Source organism: Parasteatoda tepidariorum, chromosome 10, assembly GCF_982258835.1.
Source record: "Parasteatoda tepidariorum strain Cologne lab strain chromosome 10, Ptep-v5.0, whole genome shotgun sequence".
Classification (NCBI taxonomy): Eukaryota; Metazoa; Arthropoda; class Arachnida; order Araneae; family Theridiidae; genus Parasteatoda; species Parasteatoda tepidariorum.
Window position 1 is genome coordinate 9,949,604 of NC_141764.1, and position 24,258 is coordinate 9,973,861.

The 24,258-nt window shown below is 31.8% G+C and overlaps 1 protein-coding gene across 1 annotated transcript; it reads right to left on the bottom strand.

The window, feature by feature from the left end:
* Positions 1 to 233: 233 nt before the first annotated feature.
* LOC107444132 (alpha-mannosidase 2) lies at positions 234 to 23,605 on the bottom strand. The gene is made up of 3 exons (XM_016058214.4): positions 23,191 to 23,605; positions 6,202 to 6,374; positions 234 to 3,714 (listed from the first exon to the last, which is right to left on the bottom strand). The coding sequence occupies exons 1-3, from the start codon at positions 23,542 to 23,544 to the stop codon at positions 1,008 to 1,010; spliced, it is 3,234 nt and encodes a 1,077-aa protein (XP_015913700.3). The 5' UTR covers positions 23,545 to 23,605; the 3' UTR covers positions 234 to 1,007.
* Between the last annotated feature and the right edge of the window lie 653 nt (positions 23,606 to 24,258).

Here is a 24,258-nt window from a genome sequence, read left to right on the forward strand (position 1 = left end):
ATAAACTGTTCATAATGCATAGCGATTCACGCACTACCATTTGCCGTCGATAGAAAAGAAATTTGATTAGTGCGTTTTTGTGAGAAAATATATTTCATCAATCAGGTTCTTATTCTCCCTCGACAGCAACCGGATGAGCATAAATGGCATGTAGTGAAATTAGCCATGGTCTTAGCATTAGCAGCTGGGTGAACACACACATAATATACACAGAATTAAGCGAAACCAGCACATAAATAATGTAACATTTATATAACTGACAACTTCCAACACAATTTTTAACTAATCATCATACTTCTTTGGTAAAAGAATTATCACAAATGTAGTTTTTGACTAGATTTCTGAAAACAAGGATAAATATTAAAATGAAATTTTTGATCTACAGAAGACCCTTCTTATGTCAGAGGAGAAAAACGAAAGTAATTTAACAAATACGTTATAAAGTAAAAACATAGTTTGTCTAAATCAAGAACTCCCCCAGACATTCGTTTGGACCTGTAGCAGTGACTATGGTAAAGAGGTTTGACTATTTCAAGTAGGGGTGTGGGATCACTGTTTTGGAGTGGTTTCGGCACGGGCCAGAGAGAGAGAAAGGGAATATTTTTCTTTGATCTATTGTGCTATTCCTAGAGTGAAGCTATCCTCCCTAAAATGCGTCATTCTTGTTTCCATAGCACTAGACGGCCTCAGACTTTGAGGCGGGATGAGTTTTTAGCTTAGACAAACTATATTAGCCAGTGATTCTTAATCCTCATAGTATTATGTACTACAACACTGAACTCTTGCAAAGCGTCAATGTCATATGGTAAAAACATTTTAAATTTAAGTTATAGAAATAACTAGACATTCATACATTGATTTTTTTTCTTTGCTTAGAAAAACAAATTGTGATTTTTTTAAGAAACTTCAATATTTTTCTGGAGAACTGATGATGATATGTTCTCAATGTTTGTATTTGAGACTTTTGGTGAGGGGTCACTGTAGACGTGATTAATCCAGCCGTGATGTTAATTAAAAACTAATTTACAAGATTGCAATTTTGAGGTGGAAACGTAATTCTCTTCCGTAAAAGACGCCGTGCCAGTTAGTGTGGTTTTAATGGCAGATGAGAGTTTCACTTCAGAAAACGAAGCTTTTTTTGAATTCGACACAATAGCATCAACAAACCCTTCCGATTTGCAACTGCCAAACCTCTCGTGGATTATCATCAAAGAGTTGTTGGAAGGTAAGCGATAATTCGTTTCTAATGGCAAATTGCGCATGTTGACCAAATGCACATCGGCTGACCAAGATGTCGATAAGAATGATAGATCCGATTTTCTTAATCTAGTGTCACCACCATCTTCTAACAGAATAATCATCGGATATTGTAAAGTCAGCGAAAGTAAAAATGACTCTCGAGTCAAAGAGGGTGGTATTTGATTTTGATTCGTGATTGATTCCGGTACAAGCCAAAATGTCGTTGATATTGGTCTGTTGTCCATAACTCCTTCCCCCATTCCGCGGCTATCGTCTGTTCTCATTCTTCGATCAATCATGAGCTCTATGGTTCCATGATTGGGGGACGTGACTCCATGACTGTGAGGAACTAAAAGTGATAATCTAGATCTTTCATCCTCAATATAGATGGCACTCGTAGTAGGATAATAGTTTGCTTGAACTGGAAGTTTCGGCACATACTGCCGCTTCAGCATTTGCAATCCATTCGAATCCGTGAAAAAATTGCCCGAATTTTTTAAATCGCTTGATATTCTCATGACTAGTTCGACATCCCTAGGTAGGTTCGATAAATCGGGAGATACTTCTATCTGTAAACCTGTCGGAGATGCAGCGAAGTTGTAAACGCGGAACGTTACTTTCAGGAAGTTGTGATAGACAATTATCAGTTCAGAAAGAACTGGACCACGCACGATGCACAGCATAGGAAAATGATTGGTTAAATTGCTAACGGCCATCGGTTCGTTGCTTGTAGGTTCGAACAGATAGGCACCACTGCGGTATTCTTTGGGAATGTAGGCTCTGAAATCGGAATTTATCGATTGCGATTTTTTAGATCTCTTGTTATAAACTTCTTTTAACACTCCCGTCGAGGAAAATGTCACCAAAAGTTGAGAAGATTCTAAATTTATGTTTTCATCAACGGGTTTTTCGAAATTGAAAACGGAATGCTTGAGTGCTGTTGATAAATCATCTTTCAAATAAAGCGAAATCGTGGATTTTACTGAATTGTCTGAATTCTTGTCATCCACTTGAACAATGGAATATACGGAATACGATAGGGGTTTCACTGTCGCTACAAACACTAGCTCGTACAGGTTGTTGGACATAACCAATGGGTCATTCCAAATCGGATTGATTTGTGACATCACTTGCTTTCCCGTAGAATCCAGAACTCGGATTTTTGATCTTTTGACTTTCAGACGAATGACCTCTGAATGTTCGAAAGTGAGAGAATTAAACAAAACAATTTTCCTTCCTTCCTCCGGTATTTGAAGTCGCAAGTGTTTTGTCTGTTCATTCCAAGAAGGTCTGTAAGCTTCCGGAAAAATTTGAGATGTCCATGTCGAACCATCGTTTTTATTTTCCATCAAGAGCATTTGAGTCACATGGGATGTAACCGTCATAGCATCGATGACACCCGTATGAAGCTTCTGACCATAGTCTGCCATTACGTCTTCTTTAGAAGTTCCGGTCACAGCGTCGTGGTGTTGAAAAAGAGCCAGTTTTCGCCTAGCCGACATCAAGAGTTTATAATCTTTCGTAAAAATATACTTAGCTGAAACGTCGATTTTAGTTTTAGCCAGAGAGTACAAAATCTCCGAAGTTCGGAGCCAGTGCTCAAGTTCCTGAGACAGTTTCTTATAAAAGGGCCGAGTAGAATAATAGCCTGTCCAGTACGAAGGTGTTGCATCTGCATAAATGTCGGCATAGGGCATGAAATCCCCCACAATAGATGAAAGTGAAGTATTGCTAAGAGATTGGTCCAGTCTTTTCTTTACTGTGTTAAAATAATCGCTAACCGTACCAAACCTCATTCGCGCATTCCATTCCTTCTTATTATTTATGAAATCGAACAGTTTTTGATAGTTTTCATACTGCTGTACCCACTCCATGTACAGATTATACCGGAAATCATCGCCTAAAGGTACAAGGAGCACGTTGTGACTAAAAAGCGATGCGTACCTTCCATACTGAGAAATCAAGTAGCTGGCTTTCAGCTCAACGTTGCTGTCGGTTATTTCGTCTGCTGTACTTTCTGAGTACTCCCCTCCCACTTTCCGGAAGTCGTATTTCAAGCAGGAAAATGGATCAGGACCACACGTGTACTTGAAACTGTACAGGTCGGAGGGAGCCATGTGACACAAAGTTCGTGGAGCGTCGAATGGCTGCTCCCAATAGAAATCGAACGATCTCGCTTTGGCCAAGAATGCTTTCCAGGAATAATGTGTTCGCAAGATGACGGTCTCCGATATTCCAGACGCGGAGAGTATGTAGGGCACACTAGCAGAATGGCCGAAAACGTCCACTGACCATCCACTCTGCGGGATCGATTGAGTGAACTGCTTCAACCATTGGTGACCTTCAATAAGCTGATCGATGATTGAAAAGTAGCTTGTAGTGGCTTCGTCTGTCATAACCCATCCTCCTGTCACGATTTCTAACTGTTTTCTGTCTAGTAATGCTCTTACTATCTTCCTTGTTTGTTCAGTTTGCCTATAAAGACAATGAAAAAGAAAACCAGTCAACAAAAATTTAATTTAGGGAAATTTCACACTTTTACGTTAGTTTCTGTACGCTCGTGTACGTTCAGTCCCTGGCTAGATTATTAGACACACTGTAAGATTCTATGTAAAATCGTAATTATCAGGTAATACTCTACAACTTTATTGTTTTTAGGAGGCTGAAACACTTGTTTATCCAAGTCAAAATTCTTGATGGTCCCATCAAAACATTTGATGGTTCTGTCAGTGCGAGTCATGATGATCCATGTTGATGGTCACCCATCATTCAACATTTTCCATTACAGTTCATGGTTTTTGATATACCAACAAACTTCTATCATTTCATGATGGAAAATGCTACTTTAATACTATGATGGTTATAACCATCGAGAGAAGTTTGACTCTCCAGAACCAACAATCCATGATGGTTCCAACTATACATTTCCATGATGGTTTAATGGGAATTCTTGTTGGTTCTCTGGAATATATCATCAAAACAATTTGTTTTTCTTTTTTTATGTTGGACCATAATAAATCAGTCCAAATTCCTACAGTGAGATGATGGTTGTTCATGATCGTTCCAGTATTTGATTTCGAAGACGCTATGATGGAAATTCGTGATTGTTTAACATGAACAAACCATCAAAACAAGTTGCTATTCTTATGTTGGACTATCATAAATCAGTCTGAATTCCTACATTGATGGTTACTTATGTTGGTTATGATCAAAAAATATAATGGTTCATGATGGAATTATTGATGTTTACCATCAAGATTATGTTGGTTCATCAATGGAAAACCGTCAAAAATTTTCACTTGCTTATATTCGTGTATTGATTGGTTAATATTGTAATGCAATACTTTAAGAATAATTACAAATGGGAAGTATATAAAAAATCTGCTCCATAAAAATTCAATACATTTATGTTTAAATATAAGAGTATTGCATAGAAACTCGTGCAAATCATGTCATAATCAAAAAACTACAGTGCGTCTAATAATTTGGTCTAATTATTATAATATACTATAATGAATAATCTATATTTACATAATATACAGTCTAATTTCACCATTTGATACACGAACATGAGCAAGTGCAAACAGGTTTCAATCGCGTAAAAACAATAAAGCTGTATAGTATCACCTGATAGTTAAGATTTTACATAGAATCTCATAGTGCCTCTAATAAGTTGGCCAGGTACTCTAAGATTGAAGCAACTACGCATTGCTCGCGTTTATTTTAGATGCTACGTATCTTATCTGTTATGTCAGGTTTACAAAGACAAAGCTACAGATGCCCTGCTTATGGCTGTTAAATGTTGTTTTTTGTTTAAGCTTACCTTCGAACTAAAAACATGGACGTTGAATGCGAATTTGAGGAAATGTATTAATGAAATTTAAAAATGAATCGTGTGATATTACAGCAAACGGTTGATTCAATGAAAAAAACTTTATTGGTTTCTGTTTAACATTACGGTTGCCTATGTACTAGTTCCATAAGAAACTAAATATATTTTCCCTATTTTATAATTATAAATTATATTTATTTTAACTATACAATTAAGTTAAACGAAGTTAAATTACATATTTTTTAAATATTATTATTATTAATAATGATAATAACAATAAGCTTCATTTTTTGGGGCTAAATTTATCAAAATCTATAATCTACCAAATTTTTTTGCTCATAGAACCGCTGTTTTACGTATAAGTTAAGCATCTTGAATCGTACGCCAAAGCTTTAAAAGAGATAGTCTACGTCCATTGTAAATGTTTGTTTTGATTTTGTGGTCAAAGTTAAAATGATATTGCACTACGTTAGTGTTTTTAACTTAAGGAATTTTGCAAAATCTCTTATTTTTACTAACGTAAGTTTGATATTTTTTCACGGGCGCATGCACATTTCAGCAGAACTGACGCATGCGCACTAGAAGTGTGCATGCATCAATTATTTGAAATCTCACTTTACTGAAGCTAACGTAAATTTGAGAAATCTCCCTATTCACTAAAATTCTACCTTATATTTAAACCTCAGTAGCTATTCACAGAACAAAAAGACCTGATTTTACAATGCGATTGCTTTTGTAATTGAGTGGGTTGCTATTAAGGGCTAACCTAGCTGCTGTAACCAAGGATTGTCTGGGATACCCTGGAGGGTGGTAAACGCAACTTCAAAAAAAAAACCGTGTGGTAAAGAGATTAAAGTAAATAAATAATAAATTGGAAATGAATTTCGAATACCAAATTTTTTGAATGTTATTTAAAGCATAGGAAAATCTTAAAGCATTTGTAAAAAAAATAAAATAATGATACGAAACTCTCATTAAAAATAATTTTTTCAAGCCAAAAGCGAAGATTCAAAATAAAATGCGTAATAATTATTATAAAATAATTTAGTGGGCCAGTCTGTCATTGCCTGTACCTAGATTGGAATACAATAGAATTAATTGAGATTACAAAAATATAGATAGATGCCTACTTGTCCCACCAGTCTGCAAAGTAGCTGATTTCGGACCATATGAACTTGAAATCCTTTGTCTTGTTGAGAAAGGAGACCATATTATCCAGAATGTGAGTGACGGAATTGGAGAAATAATCGTCGTAGGTTCTCAGCCATCCCGGGTCCACATGAGAATGAGGCACAACAATAACCTGCAAAAAAAGGTTATGCAAGGTTACCCTAATAAAAAAAAGACTTTTTTGATTTTAAACGTGAAAAGAATATTTTTCTGAATTTCGATTTCTCATTTTATAAGTCACTCGAGTACAGGCCTACATCATATTTTTTTTTTTTACCTAACTGTTTTAGATGAGACACATTTTCTTAAATGGCTGATGCAATTAAAGAACCATCACGGATGTTTATTTATTTTATTTTTTTCAAATTGTTGTAAATAGACGAAAAAACATTTTGCGAATTTTTCTAAAGCAGGGTTACCACTCTTTCAACAAAGCAAAAATCAAGCACTTTTGAGGACCTTTTTTTGAAAAAATTAAGTACTTTTTTTGAAAAATTAAGGACAAAAAATAGTGCGATTGTTTATCATCGATTATACATATGCCTCCTGTGACAGTGCAAATTATTTACCTTCCTAAAAAAATCAATAAGTAATTAACTGGGCTCGCCAAAGAATTACCAGGGAATTTTTGCAAACCGGGATCGTTTTTTTTTTTAAAAAAAAAACATTTTCAGATTGTTTAAAATTAACGTCAATCAGATTGTAAAAGTTAACGTATGAAGCTAATCTGCATTCCATTTTTAATGATTTCAATGAAATTGAATTGTAAAATTAAGTGCAGAAATTAAGATTAGCAATTCTTTTCATATTTATTTTAAAAAAAAGAGTAAATAAAGAAATTAGTCTAAAACATTGAAAAAATTATTTCAACAAGTTTTTATATTTCGCTGCTAGACCAAATGTGCTATATTTACCTATATGATGACAAAATTGAGTACTTTTAAGGGCCCTTATTATGCAAAAAAAAAATTAAGCAGTTTTTAAGGACTTTTAAGGATCGTGGGAACCCTGTAAATTCTAATTTTTTTCTTTTTCATTTCATAAAAAATTCGAAACGGAAAAAAAAAATCTGAATGATAAAATTCCTACGGTGTTTCCGTAAATACATATAACTAAACAAAAGAAAAGCTTAAGGCAGTGGTCGGCAAAGTGCGGCTCCAGAGCCGCATGTGGCTCTTTGGCTCCTTAAGTGCGGCTCTGGCACAAATATCCACGGAGGGCGCAATAATATTTTCATTTAAAAACTGAAATACAATTGCTGGATTTAAAAAACAAGAAGATATGGGGCTCTAAATTCGAACGTCTTTGTGTTGAATTGGAAATATTGGAGGAGAAAAAATTTGATGTTAGTTCACAACACAAGTGGTCTGCTTTGAATGACCTGGAGAAGGAAAACATGATCATTTTCAACGCTTGGAATAGTATTCTTGACTCCTTCGATCAGCGGTAAAAGCTCGCATTTGCTGTTCTTTCCCTTTTCGGCTCTACATATATATGATAACAATCTTTTTCAAGCATGAACATTATCAAGAGTAAACTGAGAAGTCGTCTTATTGATGAGAACTTGGAATCATGCCTAAAATTAAAAACAACAACATACAAACCTGACTTACTCAAATTTTCCCATGAGATGCAAGCACATTGTTCGCATTAATAAATACTTATTAACAGGGCTCGAAAAACAGCCCGTCCGCCCGTCCTCGACGGTCAAAAATTCTCCGCGGACAACGAATTTCTCAAATCCGACGTCCGCGCGGACGGCCATTTTCCCGTTTATTGTTGTAATACATTTTCAATTTTTGTAACCTTACAAGAGTCTTGTAAGTTACAAGGCAGCAAAATGACCCACAATACAGCAACATACTGCGCATATATTGATGTTTTCTCTGTCTGGGAGTACTGCAGCGGTTGAAAGGGGCTTTGCAGCAATAAACTTACAAAAAAAAAAAACTCAATACGTACTGGTCTTAAACAAGAAGCTTCAAAAGCAATTATGAACATCTACCTAAATGGAAAACCCCTAACCTCTGTAAATCACAGGATTGATTGTGCAACTGGCAAACGTCATATTTGATTCATTTAAAAAACGCAGTACCCTCGGATAACTTGACATTCCAGATAACTTGACCCTTGTCATTTAAATTATTTCATAAAAGAAATACTAGGTTACTATTAGTAACCTAGTATTTCTTTTATTACTGTATAATGTAATCCTAGTAACGACTAATTCATTGTGCAATTTATATAAATGTTTGTAATAAATCGGAGAAAATTATATTTTTATTTATTTAAAAGCGACGGGTTAGTTTCAACGGAGGACGGGTGCATTGTTGGACAAGCCGTTCTCGGGGACGGGTAAAATTTCTGAGTTTTTTCGAGCCCTGCTTATTAAGTAGGAAATTTAGTTTATTTAGTGTACTATTTATTTAGTGTAATAAAAGCTTACTAAACAAGCAGATTTGGCTCCCAATTTTTTAAAAAATTGTTGTAATGTTCATATTTGGCTCTTTGGCTAATAAGTTTGCCGACCACTGGCTTAAGGCAAAGAAATGCTAAACAAAAAACAAAAGTGCACACTGATTTGATGCCTGGTTTTGTTCCTATATTCCCAAATGAAACTTCCTATACTCACATTATTTTGTTCACAACATGAGGTGATCTCCGATGCCAGGAAAAAGGTTCCACTGTTTTTTTTACGGGTACTCAACTTTAAAATTTAACTCTCCTTTAATACTCGATAATAGACTAAGAGAAACAATTTAGTTCATTGTTTATATCACCCTAAAAATATTTTTTTTTTCATTTATAAACGTCAATCTTCGTATTTGCAAGAAATATTCAAGAGTTATAAAAATGAGCATATATGAAATATAAACGTTGACTGTTAAATAAATTTAATAATTCGTCTTGAAAATGGGTGAATGAAATATTTTTTATGAAAAAAAAAAAAAAAGATCATTAGGAATTTATTATTCAAATGTTTTTGGGACTAATTTTAGAATAATGGTTATTTTAAAATGTTTCTTGGATAAATTTGATTCCTTATTTCGAACTTTTTCTAATACAACAAGAAACAAAAACATAAAAATCGAAAAATTGCTAACAATGCTTTCACGAGGAAAAATTGCCATCACAAGAATTTTAGATTTCAAATTCGCAACTCAAGTGTTAACGCTTCAATTTTTTTTAAAAATTTACTTGATTTTGTCAGTTTTACCAAATTTGTTAAAATTTTGTTATTTTTTTCAACTAAATTATACTTAATTACAGTCCCGCAGTGAACTGATCATTAAGACACGGTTCCCAGCAGATCACTGAAGTCAAGCAACAATGCCTGCGGTCAGTGTGCGGGTAGATGACAACTTAGATCAGTCTATCGAGGGTCCGAGGGTGTGCGGTATGGATCCTCGTTAAACTGTTCTACAATGACGTGCTCGACTTTACGCGCAGGTCGTCGGGTTACCGAAGCGGGAGTGCAATCCTCTCTACAGAGGATCAAAATTGTGATGGCATGTCTTCGGATCATCTTCAAGGATGTTTCCCAACCGTCGCCAATAGCCCATTGAGAAGCTCTAGTGAGACGTAAATGAACTAAAATAGCAACAACTTTATTGCTACTTATAGATAGAAGATATTTATATATACAGTCCCTGGCCAAATTAATAGACTCATTATAAGATTCTATGTAAAATCTTAATTATCAGGTGATACTAGACAGCTTTATTGTTTTTACGAAACTGAAACCGGTTTGCACTGGTTTAAGTTTGTGTATCAATTGGTTAAAATAGACGAAATTTAATCTAAGTTCAACGGTTGGGTACATTAGACTATATATTAAAGATAGAATATTTGTTATATCAGTTATTATATTAGTACATTATAATAATTAGACAAAATTATTAGACGCATAATTATTTTTTTTTAATAATTACATGTTTTGCACTAGTTAATATGCAATACTTTTATATTTAAAAATACATGTAATGGGTTTTTATATAGATTTTTTATATACTTCCCATTTGTATTTATTTTTAACGTATCGCATTACAATGTTAACCAATAGCCAACATGAAACGTAAACAGGTGCAAACCGGTTTCAGCCGCTTCAAAACAACAAAACTGTATAGTATCACCTGATAATTAAGATTTTCCGTAGAATCTTATAGTGGATCTAATATTTTGGCCAAGGACTGTATGTTTTTTATGATTATTAATGAAGTACATAGAATTTAGTTGATTGAAACCGCGAAAGTAGTATTTATTATTTCTTCTTTTATCAAAACAAATGAGATACGTCAAACTAAATTTAGAACCCTTCTAAAAAAAGAAAATCCAAATCGGGTAGACAAAGAACTATATTACTATGCAAGCGGCATTGATTGTAACTTACAAAGAAACCTTTCGAACACACAGTTGAAACATATGTTGTTCTATTTAGAACATTTCACGCAAGGATGCGAATTCCATTGGAATCCACACGCGAGCCAGAGGAAGTTTGAAATGGAAGTTTGTAAAGAAAAAATAATACTTTTTATTTCACTTTTATTGTATCAAATTTCGCCCGGTGATCCTTTCTTTTGAAGTTTATAGACTTTCACTGAACTGGCAAATAATAGTTAGATAACTAACCTTGCTGCCTCCGAATATAGTTACTACACTGAATATACATTTTTGGCGAGAAAAAAAAAGAGAATTTATATTTTCTGCTGAGTTTTAATATTTTCCTTTTTATAATCTGCAATTTAAGTATGTATCCAAATCAAATACCAATTTATCTAGATAGTGGTTTGCAAAAACATACACTCCCTGGCCTAATTATTAAAGGCACTAGAAGATTCTATGTAAAATCTTAGATATCAGGTGATACTTTACAGCTTTATTGTTTTTATGCGATTGAAACCTGTTAGTACTTGTTTATGTTCGTGTATCAATTGGTGAAATTAAACTGCATATTATATAAATGTAGATTATTCATTATATCAGGTATTATATTAGTATATTATAATAATTAGACCAAATTATTAAACGCACTGTAGAGTTTCAATAATGACATGATTTGCACGAGTTTATAGGCAATACTTTTATATTTAAACATACGTGTGATGGGTTTTTATTCAGGAGATTTTTTATCCACTTCCTATTTGTATTTACAGTCAAACCCCGCTATAGTGAACACTGCTTATTGTGAACTCCCGGATATAGTGAACGAAATGCTCGGTCCCGTGCCTTGCTATACACGTATAATGTTATTTTTAGTGGATATAGTGAACCAAAAAAGTGAGGAAGTTGGATATAATGAATTTTTTTCTGTCTTCGAATGCTTTCTCCCCCTCCCCCATTTTCTTTGTAATAATTTTGAAATTTGTACTTCAAAATAAATACATATACCGATTTTTAAAATCATCTATAGAAACTACTTTTATGTGCTCGAATGGTAGGTTAGACAGGTTTAAAAAGCGGAATAACAGAAATTCAGGAAAAATTATCTGAGAGTCGGGAAGTGTTTCCATATCTGATGTTGAGGACTGCTCATCAGCTAAAGATTACTAATTTTTATTTGTGCGCAAGACGAAGAGTGATGAAAAATAACACATTTTTTGCTACTACATAATATTTTTCAGTCATTTATATGAATATAATGTAATAAAAGCAAGGAGTTTGGGAAACATTAGTGAAATTGCCTGCTTAACGGATATAGTGAACTCCCGGTTATAGTAAACCGAAATTTCGGTCCCTTGAAGGTTCACTATAGCGGGGTTTGACTGTATTTTTAACGTATTGCATTACATTGTTAACCAATTGATACAGGAGCGTAAACAAATGCAAACCGGTTTCAGTCACGCAAAAACAATAAAGCTGTATAGAATCACCTGAAGATTAAGATTTTACACAGAATTCTATAGTACTTCTAATAATTCGTCCAGGGACTGTAATTATTCATCTCAAAAAATTATAGTGTATAAAAAAAAAAACAAATTTATCAAGTTATTGGTAAATACTTTCAGTTCTTATAGAAAAAATGATATAAAGTATCAGGAAAAAAAACACTAATTGATTAAATTATTGGTTTGCAAGCACATTATAATTATTCTCAGTCCATATAAAAAAATGATATTGGAACACAATGGACCAATTATTGGTGTTATTTTCAGTTCTCATATGAAAAAATTATAATGTAAAAAAAGAGACCAATTATTAAAACTATTGGTCTGCTAGCACATAACAATTATTTTCAGCTCATATAAAAAAAAATGATAATGTAACAAAAGAAACCAATTATTAAAATTATTGGTTTGGAATCATTATAATTATTTTCGGTTCATATAAAAAAAATTATAATGCAACAAAAAGACCAATTATTAAAATTATTGGTTTGCAAGCACATTATTATTAAAATTATTGTTTTGGAAGCGCATTATAATTATTTTCGATCCGTATTCAATAAATAATAATTGAATGGATTTATAGAAGAAGACTATATGTTATACATTTGGCATAGTTACATTCACTGAATAAGCAAAAATGTATTACACACTGGAAACTGGCATGACAAGAATTTACTGCAAGAATTAATAATCTTACAATACATTAAATGGAATTTAAAGCACAGATCCACCCCCACCCCCCTCCCCCACCCGAAGAAAAAAAAGAGTACTAGTAATTATTTTGAAAATGGGAAAAATGAAATATTTCATATTATAAATTTTTTCTTGGTATATGCATATGCTGAAAATGAATTAAATAAGCAAAATTACGGTTTTCAAAAAAGAACTGTCATAAACGTTATCAGAAAAACGTAATTCTTTATTATTGAATTTTATTTTATTTTGAAGGGAATAACTCAATAGGAAAAAACTATTATTTTTCTTTTATAATTCCATATTCTTATCATATTTTATTTAATTGAAAAATAATATTTCTTTTATAAAAATGTTTTTTTTTTCGAATTTTACATAAATAAATTTATATAAACTAAAATATAAAATAAATTATGTAATGGACATAAACAAATTCTATCTAACTATGTATAAAAATCTATGGATGGTATCGCTGTTTTCCATAGTTGACGGTGCATTTTTATGGTCTGGACAATCACATGGTAAGATCCAGTTTTCCCAGAATTTTACATTGGTTCGATTGCCACCAGCATAAAATTAATTAAAGTCATAAAATTATTGCTTTCCTGTAAATATTTTTGTATTTCTGATTTAAAGATTACATGTACTGTTATTATAATGTTTTAAATTTGTTTCTTTTCTAAATTATGAGTTTAAGAGGATTGTTATTACTATTAGAATAACGTGATTCAATGTTACATTTCAAGATAAAGTTATTTAAATCCGTGTTCGATCTTATTAATCTTTTTACATTTATTATTTTTTTGGGTGCAAATTACATTAATATACGAATATGAATTACGGTTGAAGAGATTCGTTTAATGATTCAGAACTTGACGTTCATGCACAAAGTGATGAATGCAAAAAATTTTATTTAAAATATCCATCCGTTCGTTTGGTAAGCAAAAATATTAAATTGCAGTGGTAAACACAACCAACTTTTTTTATTTAAATATACTATCAATTTTAAATGTTATTTCAAAAAAATGATTACTTCATCTTACTTAGAAATATGATTTATGCTCACTAATAGATAGCAAGGGAAATATTTAGAACTGGAAATTGCCGGGACAAGTATTCTTTGTTCGTAAAGTTTGGTTTTATGAGGCTGAATTCTTCTCCCACAGTTGTGGTGCGTTTAATTCAAACTATTCGTTCAGGTGTAATTCAATCATTAAAAAAGTAAAGAGAAAAAAAAACACGCACATATATTAGCATAAAAAAAAAACAATGAAAACCGCACTAGCAAAATAAGGCTTATTTCCACTCAGCAAAAATCTTTCAATGTAAACCTAAAAAGGTTTTTCGGCGGTTTACGTGTAAACCTTCTAATCTTAAAACGAGATCTGTCACAATCTGCTCTATTCTACACACATCACCCTCATCCAAAACCTTGGAAAAGAAACTTTCATATAAAAACCTTAAATCGAGGTTGTTTTAGCGTTAAAAAAAAAAATCTTTGAATGAAGCTACCCAGAAAGCGTGTGACCTTATGTCACAATTTTTTTTCTTCATTGTCACGAAAATGGTTGTACTAAAAACCTTTTTTCAAATAAAGCAAAAAATACTGCAATTTCAAACATTTCATCCTAAAATAATTGAAAATTATTTTAAAGCTTCTTTTTAAAAAGTAATGTCACTCGGGTAAAATGGTGACGTAGGTCCATAATGACGTATTAGCTGACGTCACACTAGCGATAGGATCAAATTGCATTGTCCAATAAAATTTCATGACAAGGTGGATTTTAGCTGAGCATACAAGACGTTGCGAAAAGTCACCTCCTAATTACCTAGCTTTAAAAGGATTTTTTCAGACTTGAAAACCCTAAGTTAACCTCGATTTACGATTTTTATATAGAAGGTTGTTTTCCAAGATTTTGGATTAGGGTAATGTGTGTAGAATAGAGCAGATTGCAACAGATCTCGTTGTAATGTTAGAAGGTTTACACGTAAACCGTATCACAAACCTTTTATGGTTTACATTAAAGGGATTTATGTGCTATCCGGGCAAGTTTTAAGGAAAAAAATAATCTTACCTCTCCTTGGACCTAATGACCATTTCACTTAAGTGACAATAATTCTTAAAAACAATTTAAAATACTTTTAGGGTGAAAGGTTTGAAACTACAATATTTTTGCTTTATTGAAAAAAAGATTTTTAGTACAAACATTTTCGTGAAAATAATAAGAAAATTCCGACACAAAGTTGCCGTAAGGTTGCATGCCTTTTGGGTATTATTATTAATTGCAAGAAATCACTCTGACCGTCATTGTGAACTATTGGAAGCATTAAAAATAACATAAAATTGCATCTATAATTACGTGATAATTATTTAAACATCAATTTCGAAATTTATATTTGCATGCTAACGAATTCTTCAAATCAGTTTAACATTGGAATATGGCGAGCAGTTCTTTTTCCTTCTCGATAATTCTTAATCTTTGTTAATCGTTATTTTTATCAATAACAAACTGATCAAATTTAATTAGCCTAAAAAAGCAGTAACAGACAAACCGTGAACACTACCGGAAGTGTATTGTGGATAGATTAACTTTAAAGAACAAATAATTTTTATAGAATTTAAATATATTAGATAAATGTTTACAAATATTTTTTGCAACCAAATGGACTCATTTAAAACATTCATGCTGGTAGCTGAGCAAATGCAAACTCCATTTTTTATAATCATGCTTATTAATAAAAATAAGAGTATGAAATTTAAATAAGACGGCTATTTGATAATCATTCATAATTGCAGCAATAAATACCAGTGTATAAAAAGAGTTAAAAAAAGAGAAGAAAAAAAATTTAGTATTTTGATCGCACGAAATTAAGCTATTATTTTAACAAAAATAAAATAGGTACTTTAAACTTATTTGTTCATTATTTTTAAGTATTTAAACATATCAAATTTTTATGAAAAATTTCCGTACTTAAAGGGATTTTCTTACGTGTGAAATAGAGAATAAATTCTAATTAATTTTTGCCTTTTTAATAATTTTCTTTACAATGGAAAAGATATTTTTCCTCAAATTGATGGAATATCACAAGGATCGATTTTTTCATCTCTCTTAGCTAACTTAATTTTGCATTATAATGAAAAAAATGACACTCTTAATATTAAATTTGTTTTTAGATTTATTGATGATTTAATTTTCTGTAATTTTCAAGATTTTACTCTTTTATTAAATAATATTTACCCCGAGTAATTAATCTTGCTTCGTAATCATGAAGATAATATTAATTTCAATTTTTTGGATTTGGGTATTATAAAAGAAGAAAATATCTGCATTGTTGATTTATACGAGAAAAGAAATGATTTTAATTTTAATATAAATAAGCTAATTACTTGGAATTCTAATTTTTCTAAGAAAATCTATTCAAATATTTTTATAATATTTTTCTTCCTTTTTTTCGGATATTATTATTACTTTTATTATTATTATTTTTTCTTTTTCATTGTTCTGTAATTATATTGTCCATGTTTTCTCTACATTTTGAGTACATATATATATATATATATATATATATATATATATATATATATATATATATATATATATATATTACCGTGAATGACGGCGAGAGAATGTCGACTTTCTCTGGTGAATGTCCGAAATACACTCTATAACAAAAAAATCGACGCACCAAGAAGCAATCATCCGATTGCTTTGAAATTTCGTACGCATGAATGTTTTGAACAGATATGGCTGGAATGATGCCGACTGGGGACGTATAGTCTTTAGCGACGAATCCCGCTTCCAACTGTGTCCTGACGATCATCGAAGACGTGTTTGGAGACGCACAGGGCAGAGGGGGGATCCTGCCTTCACTATTTCACGCCACACCGGTCCCTCAACAAAGCATTATGGTCTGGGGTGCCATTTCCTTTGACAGCAGGACCCCTTTAGTCGTCATTAGAGGTACACTTACTGCACAGCGGTACGTCGACGACATCCTAAGACCTGTTTTGCTACCGTTCCTTTTGCAGCGCCCTGGGCTGGTTTTTCAGTCGGACAATGCCAGACAACATACGGCACGTGTAGCTATAAACTGTTTGCAAGCTTGTAAAACTCTTCCTTGGCCTGCCAGATCACCAGATCTCTCTCCCATCGAGCATGTCTGGGATATGATGGGAAGGCGATTGCATCTGGCACGGAATGTTGATGACCTCGTTCGACAGATGGATCGAATTTGGCCGGAAATACCGCAAGAGACCATCCGGGAGCTTTATCGGTCTATGCCACGCCGTGTGGCAGCTTGTATCCAGGCTAGAGGCGGGTCAACATCTTATTGAACTTGTTACTGTAACTCTGCAATAAATTATTCAATTGTTCTGAAATTTTAATCATTTACTATTCTATACATTGTTTTCTTATCCACCAATTTTCGTTTCAATCGGACAACTCCTTCTTGGTGCGTCGATTTTTTTTTGTTATAGAGTGTATTTGCTAAATCCGATTAGATATTAATTTATTCGTCGATATTATTATTATTTTATATTTATTATCATATTTATTATTATATTATTATTACATTCATTCGATATTTTAATATCTGTGGAGGATAGACTATGAGAAACATCAGTGTTCGGAATACCGGCTAAATGCGTACCGGGCAGTGGTCCTCAACTAGACCTAGTATATATTTCGGACATTCACCAAAGCGACTATGTGATTGCCAACATTCACCGCCGTAAGTCAACAACCACCTATTTCTGTCATTCACAGTAACATAGACATAAAAGTATTTTTTATTTTTTTTTATTTTACTAACCTAGTTAGAATTTGAAATTAAAAAAAAAAAAAAGAAAAAAAAAGAAACTTCTTTTTATTGCGATGTCGCATGGCGTGAGAAAAAATCATATTTGTTGATGTTAAAAGTAAGAGATAAATCTATCGTTTGAGTATCGCTATTTTATCGCATTTAGAGGATTTATGAAATAATTACATTTTATATTAGGCTGCACCACTCATAAATTCTACACTGAAAACGCGTTAAAAGTTATGATCCTGAAACTTGTAAAACACGCTCCCCTGTCTCAACAGAAACACACAAATAAAACATTTGATTTAAATGAAATTATAAAAATTTCAAATAATAAAATATTTTAAAATTCATAAACTAATAACTCTGCTCTAATTAATTTTATTACCCTTTTTCCAAATGGGTCTCGTTTTGGGTTTTATGGCGTGCCCACTTTATTTGGATATCAGCACACTTTTCAACTGTGTGCAAGAGTAATAGTAAACAGTGGGCATGCGTCGTCATTGCAAGCGATGCAATGGCGACTGCTGCCATTTTCATTTTCACTAGCAGACATTTTTAATGTATTTGCATGCAAATAATAATTTGAAGTATTTTTATATTATTATTAATGTATAATGACTGGCTTGACTGTGATTTCAATATAAATATTAATATCGAAGAAGGAAAAGTATTTTGCGACGTCTTGAAACACGTACATAGGGCAGGATATTGAAACCTATCCGACGAAGAACAACAGTTTTGCGACCCATGATTTGAAATGTTGTGGAGTTTATCGGAGTCAAACAAACAAACAAAAAAAAAAGCATTTGACCAATGGGTAACCAGTAATCGTAATAAAACTATCAAAATTTTTTTATTTAACTTTTTTAAATTATTTTACCCTACTTGTAAAGTTTTTTTGAGCTCATTTTAAAAAATAATCTTATTTTGGTTAGAAATAAATTGTACAACCAACTCTTAAGCTAATTGATTATTATTTATTAATTAATACTCTTGTTCGATCGAAAAACAAAAAAAAAGTGTTAGTACTCATTTTGATTTCATTAAAAAAAAATATTGCAGATATAGTTTTTGAGTTCACGAGTAAATCGGAAGAGTCATTGTGGTCCACGCTTCGAACATCGGTCAGCAGAAGATATTCCCAAAATAGACATTCACTAAATAGACATTTATTTTGATAGGCAGTTGAAAAAAGAACTGTGGAAACCAGCGAAAAAATAAATTAAATGAAATAAATTGTGCTATATAAACAAAAAAACATGTGTTTTTTTTTTCCAGATATTTTTGGCGTAAAAGAACAATTGGAGCGTGACTGACTTTCATTAGTCCTCTCCCACGACAAAAAAGAGCCATTTTTAGAAAGAAAAAAAGAATATTAGAATAAAATATAACAAACGATCATTTCTACTCTTCTTAAACATAGTATGTATAAAGTTTTGCAAATGGTACAGGTGCCATGTGACTCATTTCATCGGCACATACAAATGCCTTTTAACCCTGAATCAAGATATATTTTCTAACTGCGACTAGTTTAGAGCTTTTCCCTGCAATAAGTACTACAGTACCGGGCCATATTATAAGACTCACTATAAGATTCTATGTAAAATTAAAATTATCAAGTGGTACTATACAGTTTATTAAATTTTTTTTGTGTGACTGAAACCGGTTTGCACTTGTTTACGCGCCTGTATCAATGGGTTAGCATTGCAATACAATACGTTAAAAATAAATACAAATAGGAAGTATATAAAAAAAATCTCCTGAATAAAAACCCATTACATGTATGTTTAAATATAAAAGTATTGCCTATAAACTCATGCAAAACATGTAATTATTAAAAAACTACAGTGCGTCTAATAATTTGATCTAATTATTATAATATACTAATATAATGATTGATATAATAAATGTTCCATATTTATAAAATATATCGTGTAATTTATCCTATCGTCAAATTTATATAATATATCGTCCCATTTTACCAATTGATACACGAACGTTAACAAATACAAACCGGTTTCAGTCACGTAAAAAGAATAAAGCTGTATAGTATCACCTGATAATTAAGATTTTACATAAAGTGTTATAGTGCGGTCTAATAATTTGGCCAGGAACTGTAGTTGATAATGTAAAAACTTCATTTCGTTCCAAAATGATAAGGGTTGCAAAAAAAAACGACATGTTACAAAATCTTTTCCTGAAATGAATGTTACATAAATGCAAGAGAGTTATTGGTGAGGAGCTTCGGCATATTATAATAAAGATTGAGAATGAATGGGATACCTGCAAGTGTGGGTGTCTCTATCCTGATTGGTTGTTGAAACGTGGCATTTGTTTACGTTAGCAACTGTTCTTCCCATTCTATGTCGAGTAAGCCGAAACCGTGAAGTATTAATTACCATAAGTGACTCATTCTGGATTCCTTCAGGGATATTTCAATTGTTACACTCTATATTTCTTATTTAAGACAAAGACAGGCACGAAGTCATGTAGAACATAAATAAACTAATTATACTTCGAAGTTGCCAGGTTCACAAAACAAAAATATATCACGGTTACAATAAAATAAATAAATAATAAATCTAAGTTAAGTAAAACACATAGAAGAGAACGAATTATATTTCAGCAAATTTGATGGCACTGTATTTAATTAACTTCGTTAATTAACATTTTAACTTATGTGGAGTAACTTAGCTAGCTTTAACACGCCATTTTGCTTGCAAACGATCAGCTGACGCTGACGTCATAGGTCACATGTGTGGGTATTTGTGGTTTTCTTCTTCTTTAAGGGCAAATACCCAATCACATATTATGGTTGCTTCCTGTCCGTGCATCTTTAAACATATAATTTTCATTTATTTATTATTACCTAAATTTTTTTAATGTAATTATTTTCAAAAATTGCATTCAATTAAGATTTAGAATTAGCTTTTTTTCGAAATTGAATTAATTTTTGACAAGCTCATCAAATGTGTCGCAACCAGCTATTTGAAAGACACTAATTATTACGATAATAAACAAATGGTTAACATAAAATTGAGATAATTTGACTAAATACATGTAAAAGGCGTTATCTTGTACGGAAAAGTCACTAGTTTCTTGCCAAGTAACTTTAGTACTTTATGTTAAATGTGCTTTTAACAATGCAGCTACTAGAATTGATGGTGCACAAGTACTTTTACTTTTCATACAGTTAAAAAACAATTTAATACAAAGCAAACTAATAAAAATTAACAAATTTTAAGAGTAAGATTACTGTAAAAAATGGGAAACTGCAATTACTAAAAGTTATGGGTATCAAAAACTGCATCAATTAATGTTTGTCTTTATCATCCAATGGGCAGGATTGGTTTTTAATTCATGCCTTCATACGTTTCGTAAGACATCACAAAATTCTTTTCTTTCTTTTAATATTTATATTCATATTGAAATCGCCACCAAGGCAGCAATTGGGTATAATATGAAAAAAGCACAACTACTTCCACTTACTAGGAATAACATTTACCTTTTAGTTTAATTAATAAACTGAGTTTTAAATATGCTTACTAAATTCATAAACTTCGGTAAAACAACAATATAAATTATTTCCAAAGGAACTAGACTAATACAATTCCAACCTGGCGAGTAGCGACTTATAACAAGACGCTTCGTTTGATGCTTTTACTTGTTGCTAGAAATCAGGTTCGCAGAAAATGCTGTTTACTAGTTAAATTTAGTAGGAATAACACGATCTGTGACGTAGGCTATAGTATACCCAATTGTGAACAAGTTAATCATAAAAAAGAACACAAAAATATCTTACATTAATATTACATACAAACATTAAAAGTGCTAAAAGCTGGTGAAAATAGGAGAATCTCAGTCTGGAAATCAATTTACTCCAAGAATTTCCAAAATTATCGTCTGCTTTTTTCTTTTTAATTTGATCTAGTGGTGCTGCTTTTTTTATTAATGCTTATGTCAGCCTGATTTTTTGTGGCTCATACAACTCCATATTTATGATTATGGTGTTGATGAAGTCGAAAAGTATTCGAACATGAAAAATTTAGAACAAAGCCCGTTTTTCTAATGGGTAACAAAACAAACTAAAAAACTACTAAACAAATTAACTTTACTTTATTATTACGTTCCCTCGTGTACAACCTCCACTGTACTCATGCCTTCAAATTTTTAAGCGCTGTACTGTACTACCCTGCACATGAAGCGTACCCAAATTGTATGATCAAATAATAAGATCAAATAATAGTCAATGCAATCGCTGGCCAAATTATTAGACGCACTTAAGATTCTACGTAAAATCTTAATTATCATGTAATATTATACAGCTTTACTGTTTTTGCACGACTGAAACAGGTTCGCACTAGTTTACGTTCGTGTATCAATTGGTTAACATTGTAATGCAATACGTTAAAAATAAATACAAATAGGAAGTATATAAAAAATGTCTAAAAACCCATTTCATTTATGTTTAAATAGAAATGTATTACTTATAAACTCGGGCAAAATATGTAATTATTAAAAACCTTTAATACGTCTAATAATTTGGTCTAATTATTATAATATTATACCTGATACAATAAATATTCTATATTTATATAATATATCGTCTAATTTACCCGATCGTCGAATTTATATTATGAATCATCTCATTTTATCAATTGATACACGAACGTAAACAAGTGCAAACCAGTTTCAGTCACGTCAAAACAATAAAGCTGTATAATATCACCTGATAATTAAGATTTTGCATAGAATCTTACAGTTTAATAATATCACTTACGGAGTGTAAAGGGGCCAACTTAAAGTCTTAAATAAGAATATACTTTTTTTTACCAATTGCAGATTTGAATTCTTCAATAAAAAGTACCACAACAGTTTTTTGTTCACATATTATATTGTTATCGCTGAATAAAAATAGGGTTTAAATTGTTTGAAATGGAGTAGAGCTTGATTTAAATCAACTGATTCTTCTCTTTTTTTTAAAATAATAATAATAATTGTTTTAAATTAAATAGTTTTTACAAAGGATATCATTAATTTAAAAATTTACAAATTTCTATAATAGATATTTTAAATTTTGTCAGTCATCTGACAAAATGTGCAAAATATAAAATTAACATTCATGGAACAAAATTTTTGATTGTCTTTCTGCCTGAACTATCGATACACTATTTTTCAAATTGCGGTAACTCCCCATATTTTGAGGGTCACAAATCTAAATGTTTAAAAAAAATTTCTTTCTCTTTATTTATTTATTTACTTTTTTTTGCATTGTACATTTTAACATAATATACTTTTTACATTAATTTTAGATTGTTTTTGAGAGACACGACGGTAACTGCTAACACATTTTTTAATCGACTTCACGATTGAATTGTATTGACTGACGATTTCTTGTTCTTTTTTTATTATAAGAGAACAAAAGAACGAATCATTTTATCAAGACATAGTTGCAACAGCCTACAATCTACGTCGCGGGTTCCTTAAAAATAATACTTTTAAAAATCAAAAAGATAACGCTTATTACATTTAAATTGAAACTAAAGGAGTTAAAATATCTACCTCCAATGGCAAATTCTTCCACGTGTTCCTTATCTTCCGATAACGGCTTTCTAATTCTTCGTTCCAAAACCCGATAGCTCTGTTATCTGGAACGCCAAAGTCCAAATTGGGATAAACATCTCCCGTGTCAATCCTAGGAGAGGAGGGTTTCGGTGTTCCCACTTTGCAAGCATCGGAAGTGGTGGTCCACAACCTGTGCCACCAGGGAGGCGATGAGGATGGTCTGGGCAGCAGTCCGAAATCTTCCTGCGAATGGATGGGGAGGTAGTAAGAGAGGGTAATGAGGACGATTCCCGTAAAGAGGATGGAGAGGAGTGCTTTGGAGCGGAATCGTCTGTGGAACCTTGTTAGCATGTCCGACAAGTTGTTACATTAGTTGTGGAATGAAGCGTTTCACTCCTCGCTTGTTCGCTTTTTTTTATATAAAAAGAAGAAAAAAGTAGATAAAAAATCGCTTGCAACGGATGGCAGTGATAAGGTGCGGTTTTCATTGGTTGTTTTTTTCTTTCTCTTTTCTTTTTTTAATGATTAAATTACATCTGAACGAATTGTTTGAATTAAACGCACTGCAACAGTGGGAGAAGAATTTACTACATAAAACTAAAACTTCACGAAAAAAAAAAGTGATTTAATTATCGTTGTTGGTAAAATTTGTGTAAGTGCTTTATAGTTTTAGTATGAAATTACGGATTTATTGAGATGTTTTAATCCTTTTTCTTTCTTTTAAAAAAATATTAATTAAAAAAAAATGTTCAGTTCGATGTGAAATGATTATCGTTATTGGTAAAATTCATGTAAGTGCTTTATAATTTTACTATAAGGTTACGGATTTATTGAGATGTTTTAATCCTTTTTTTTCTTTAAAAAAAAAGGTTAATTAAAAGGTACATTTGAAAAAAGTTTAGTTTGATGTGAAATGATTATCGTTGTTGGTAAAATTCATGTAAGTGCTTTATAATTTTAGTATGAGGTTACGGATTTATTGAAATGTTTAATTCCTTTTTTTTTTTTTTTTTGTCAATGCAGTTTTTTTTTTATGTAAGATTTTCCACCTTAGTTATTTGAAAA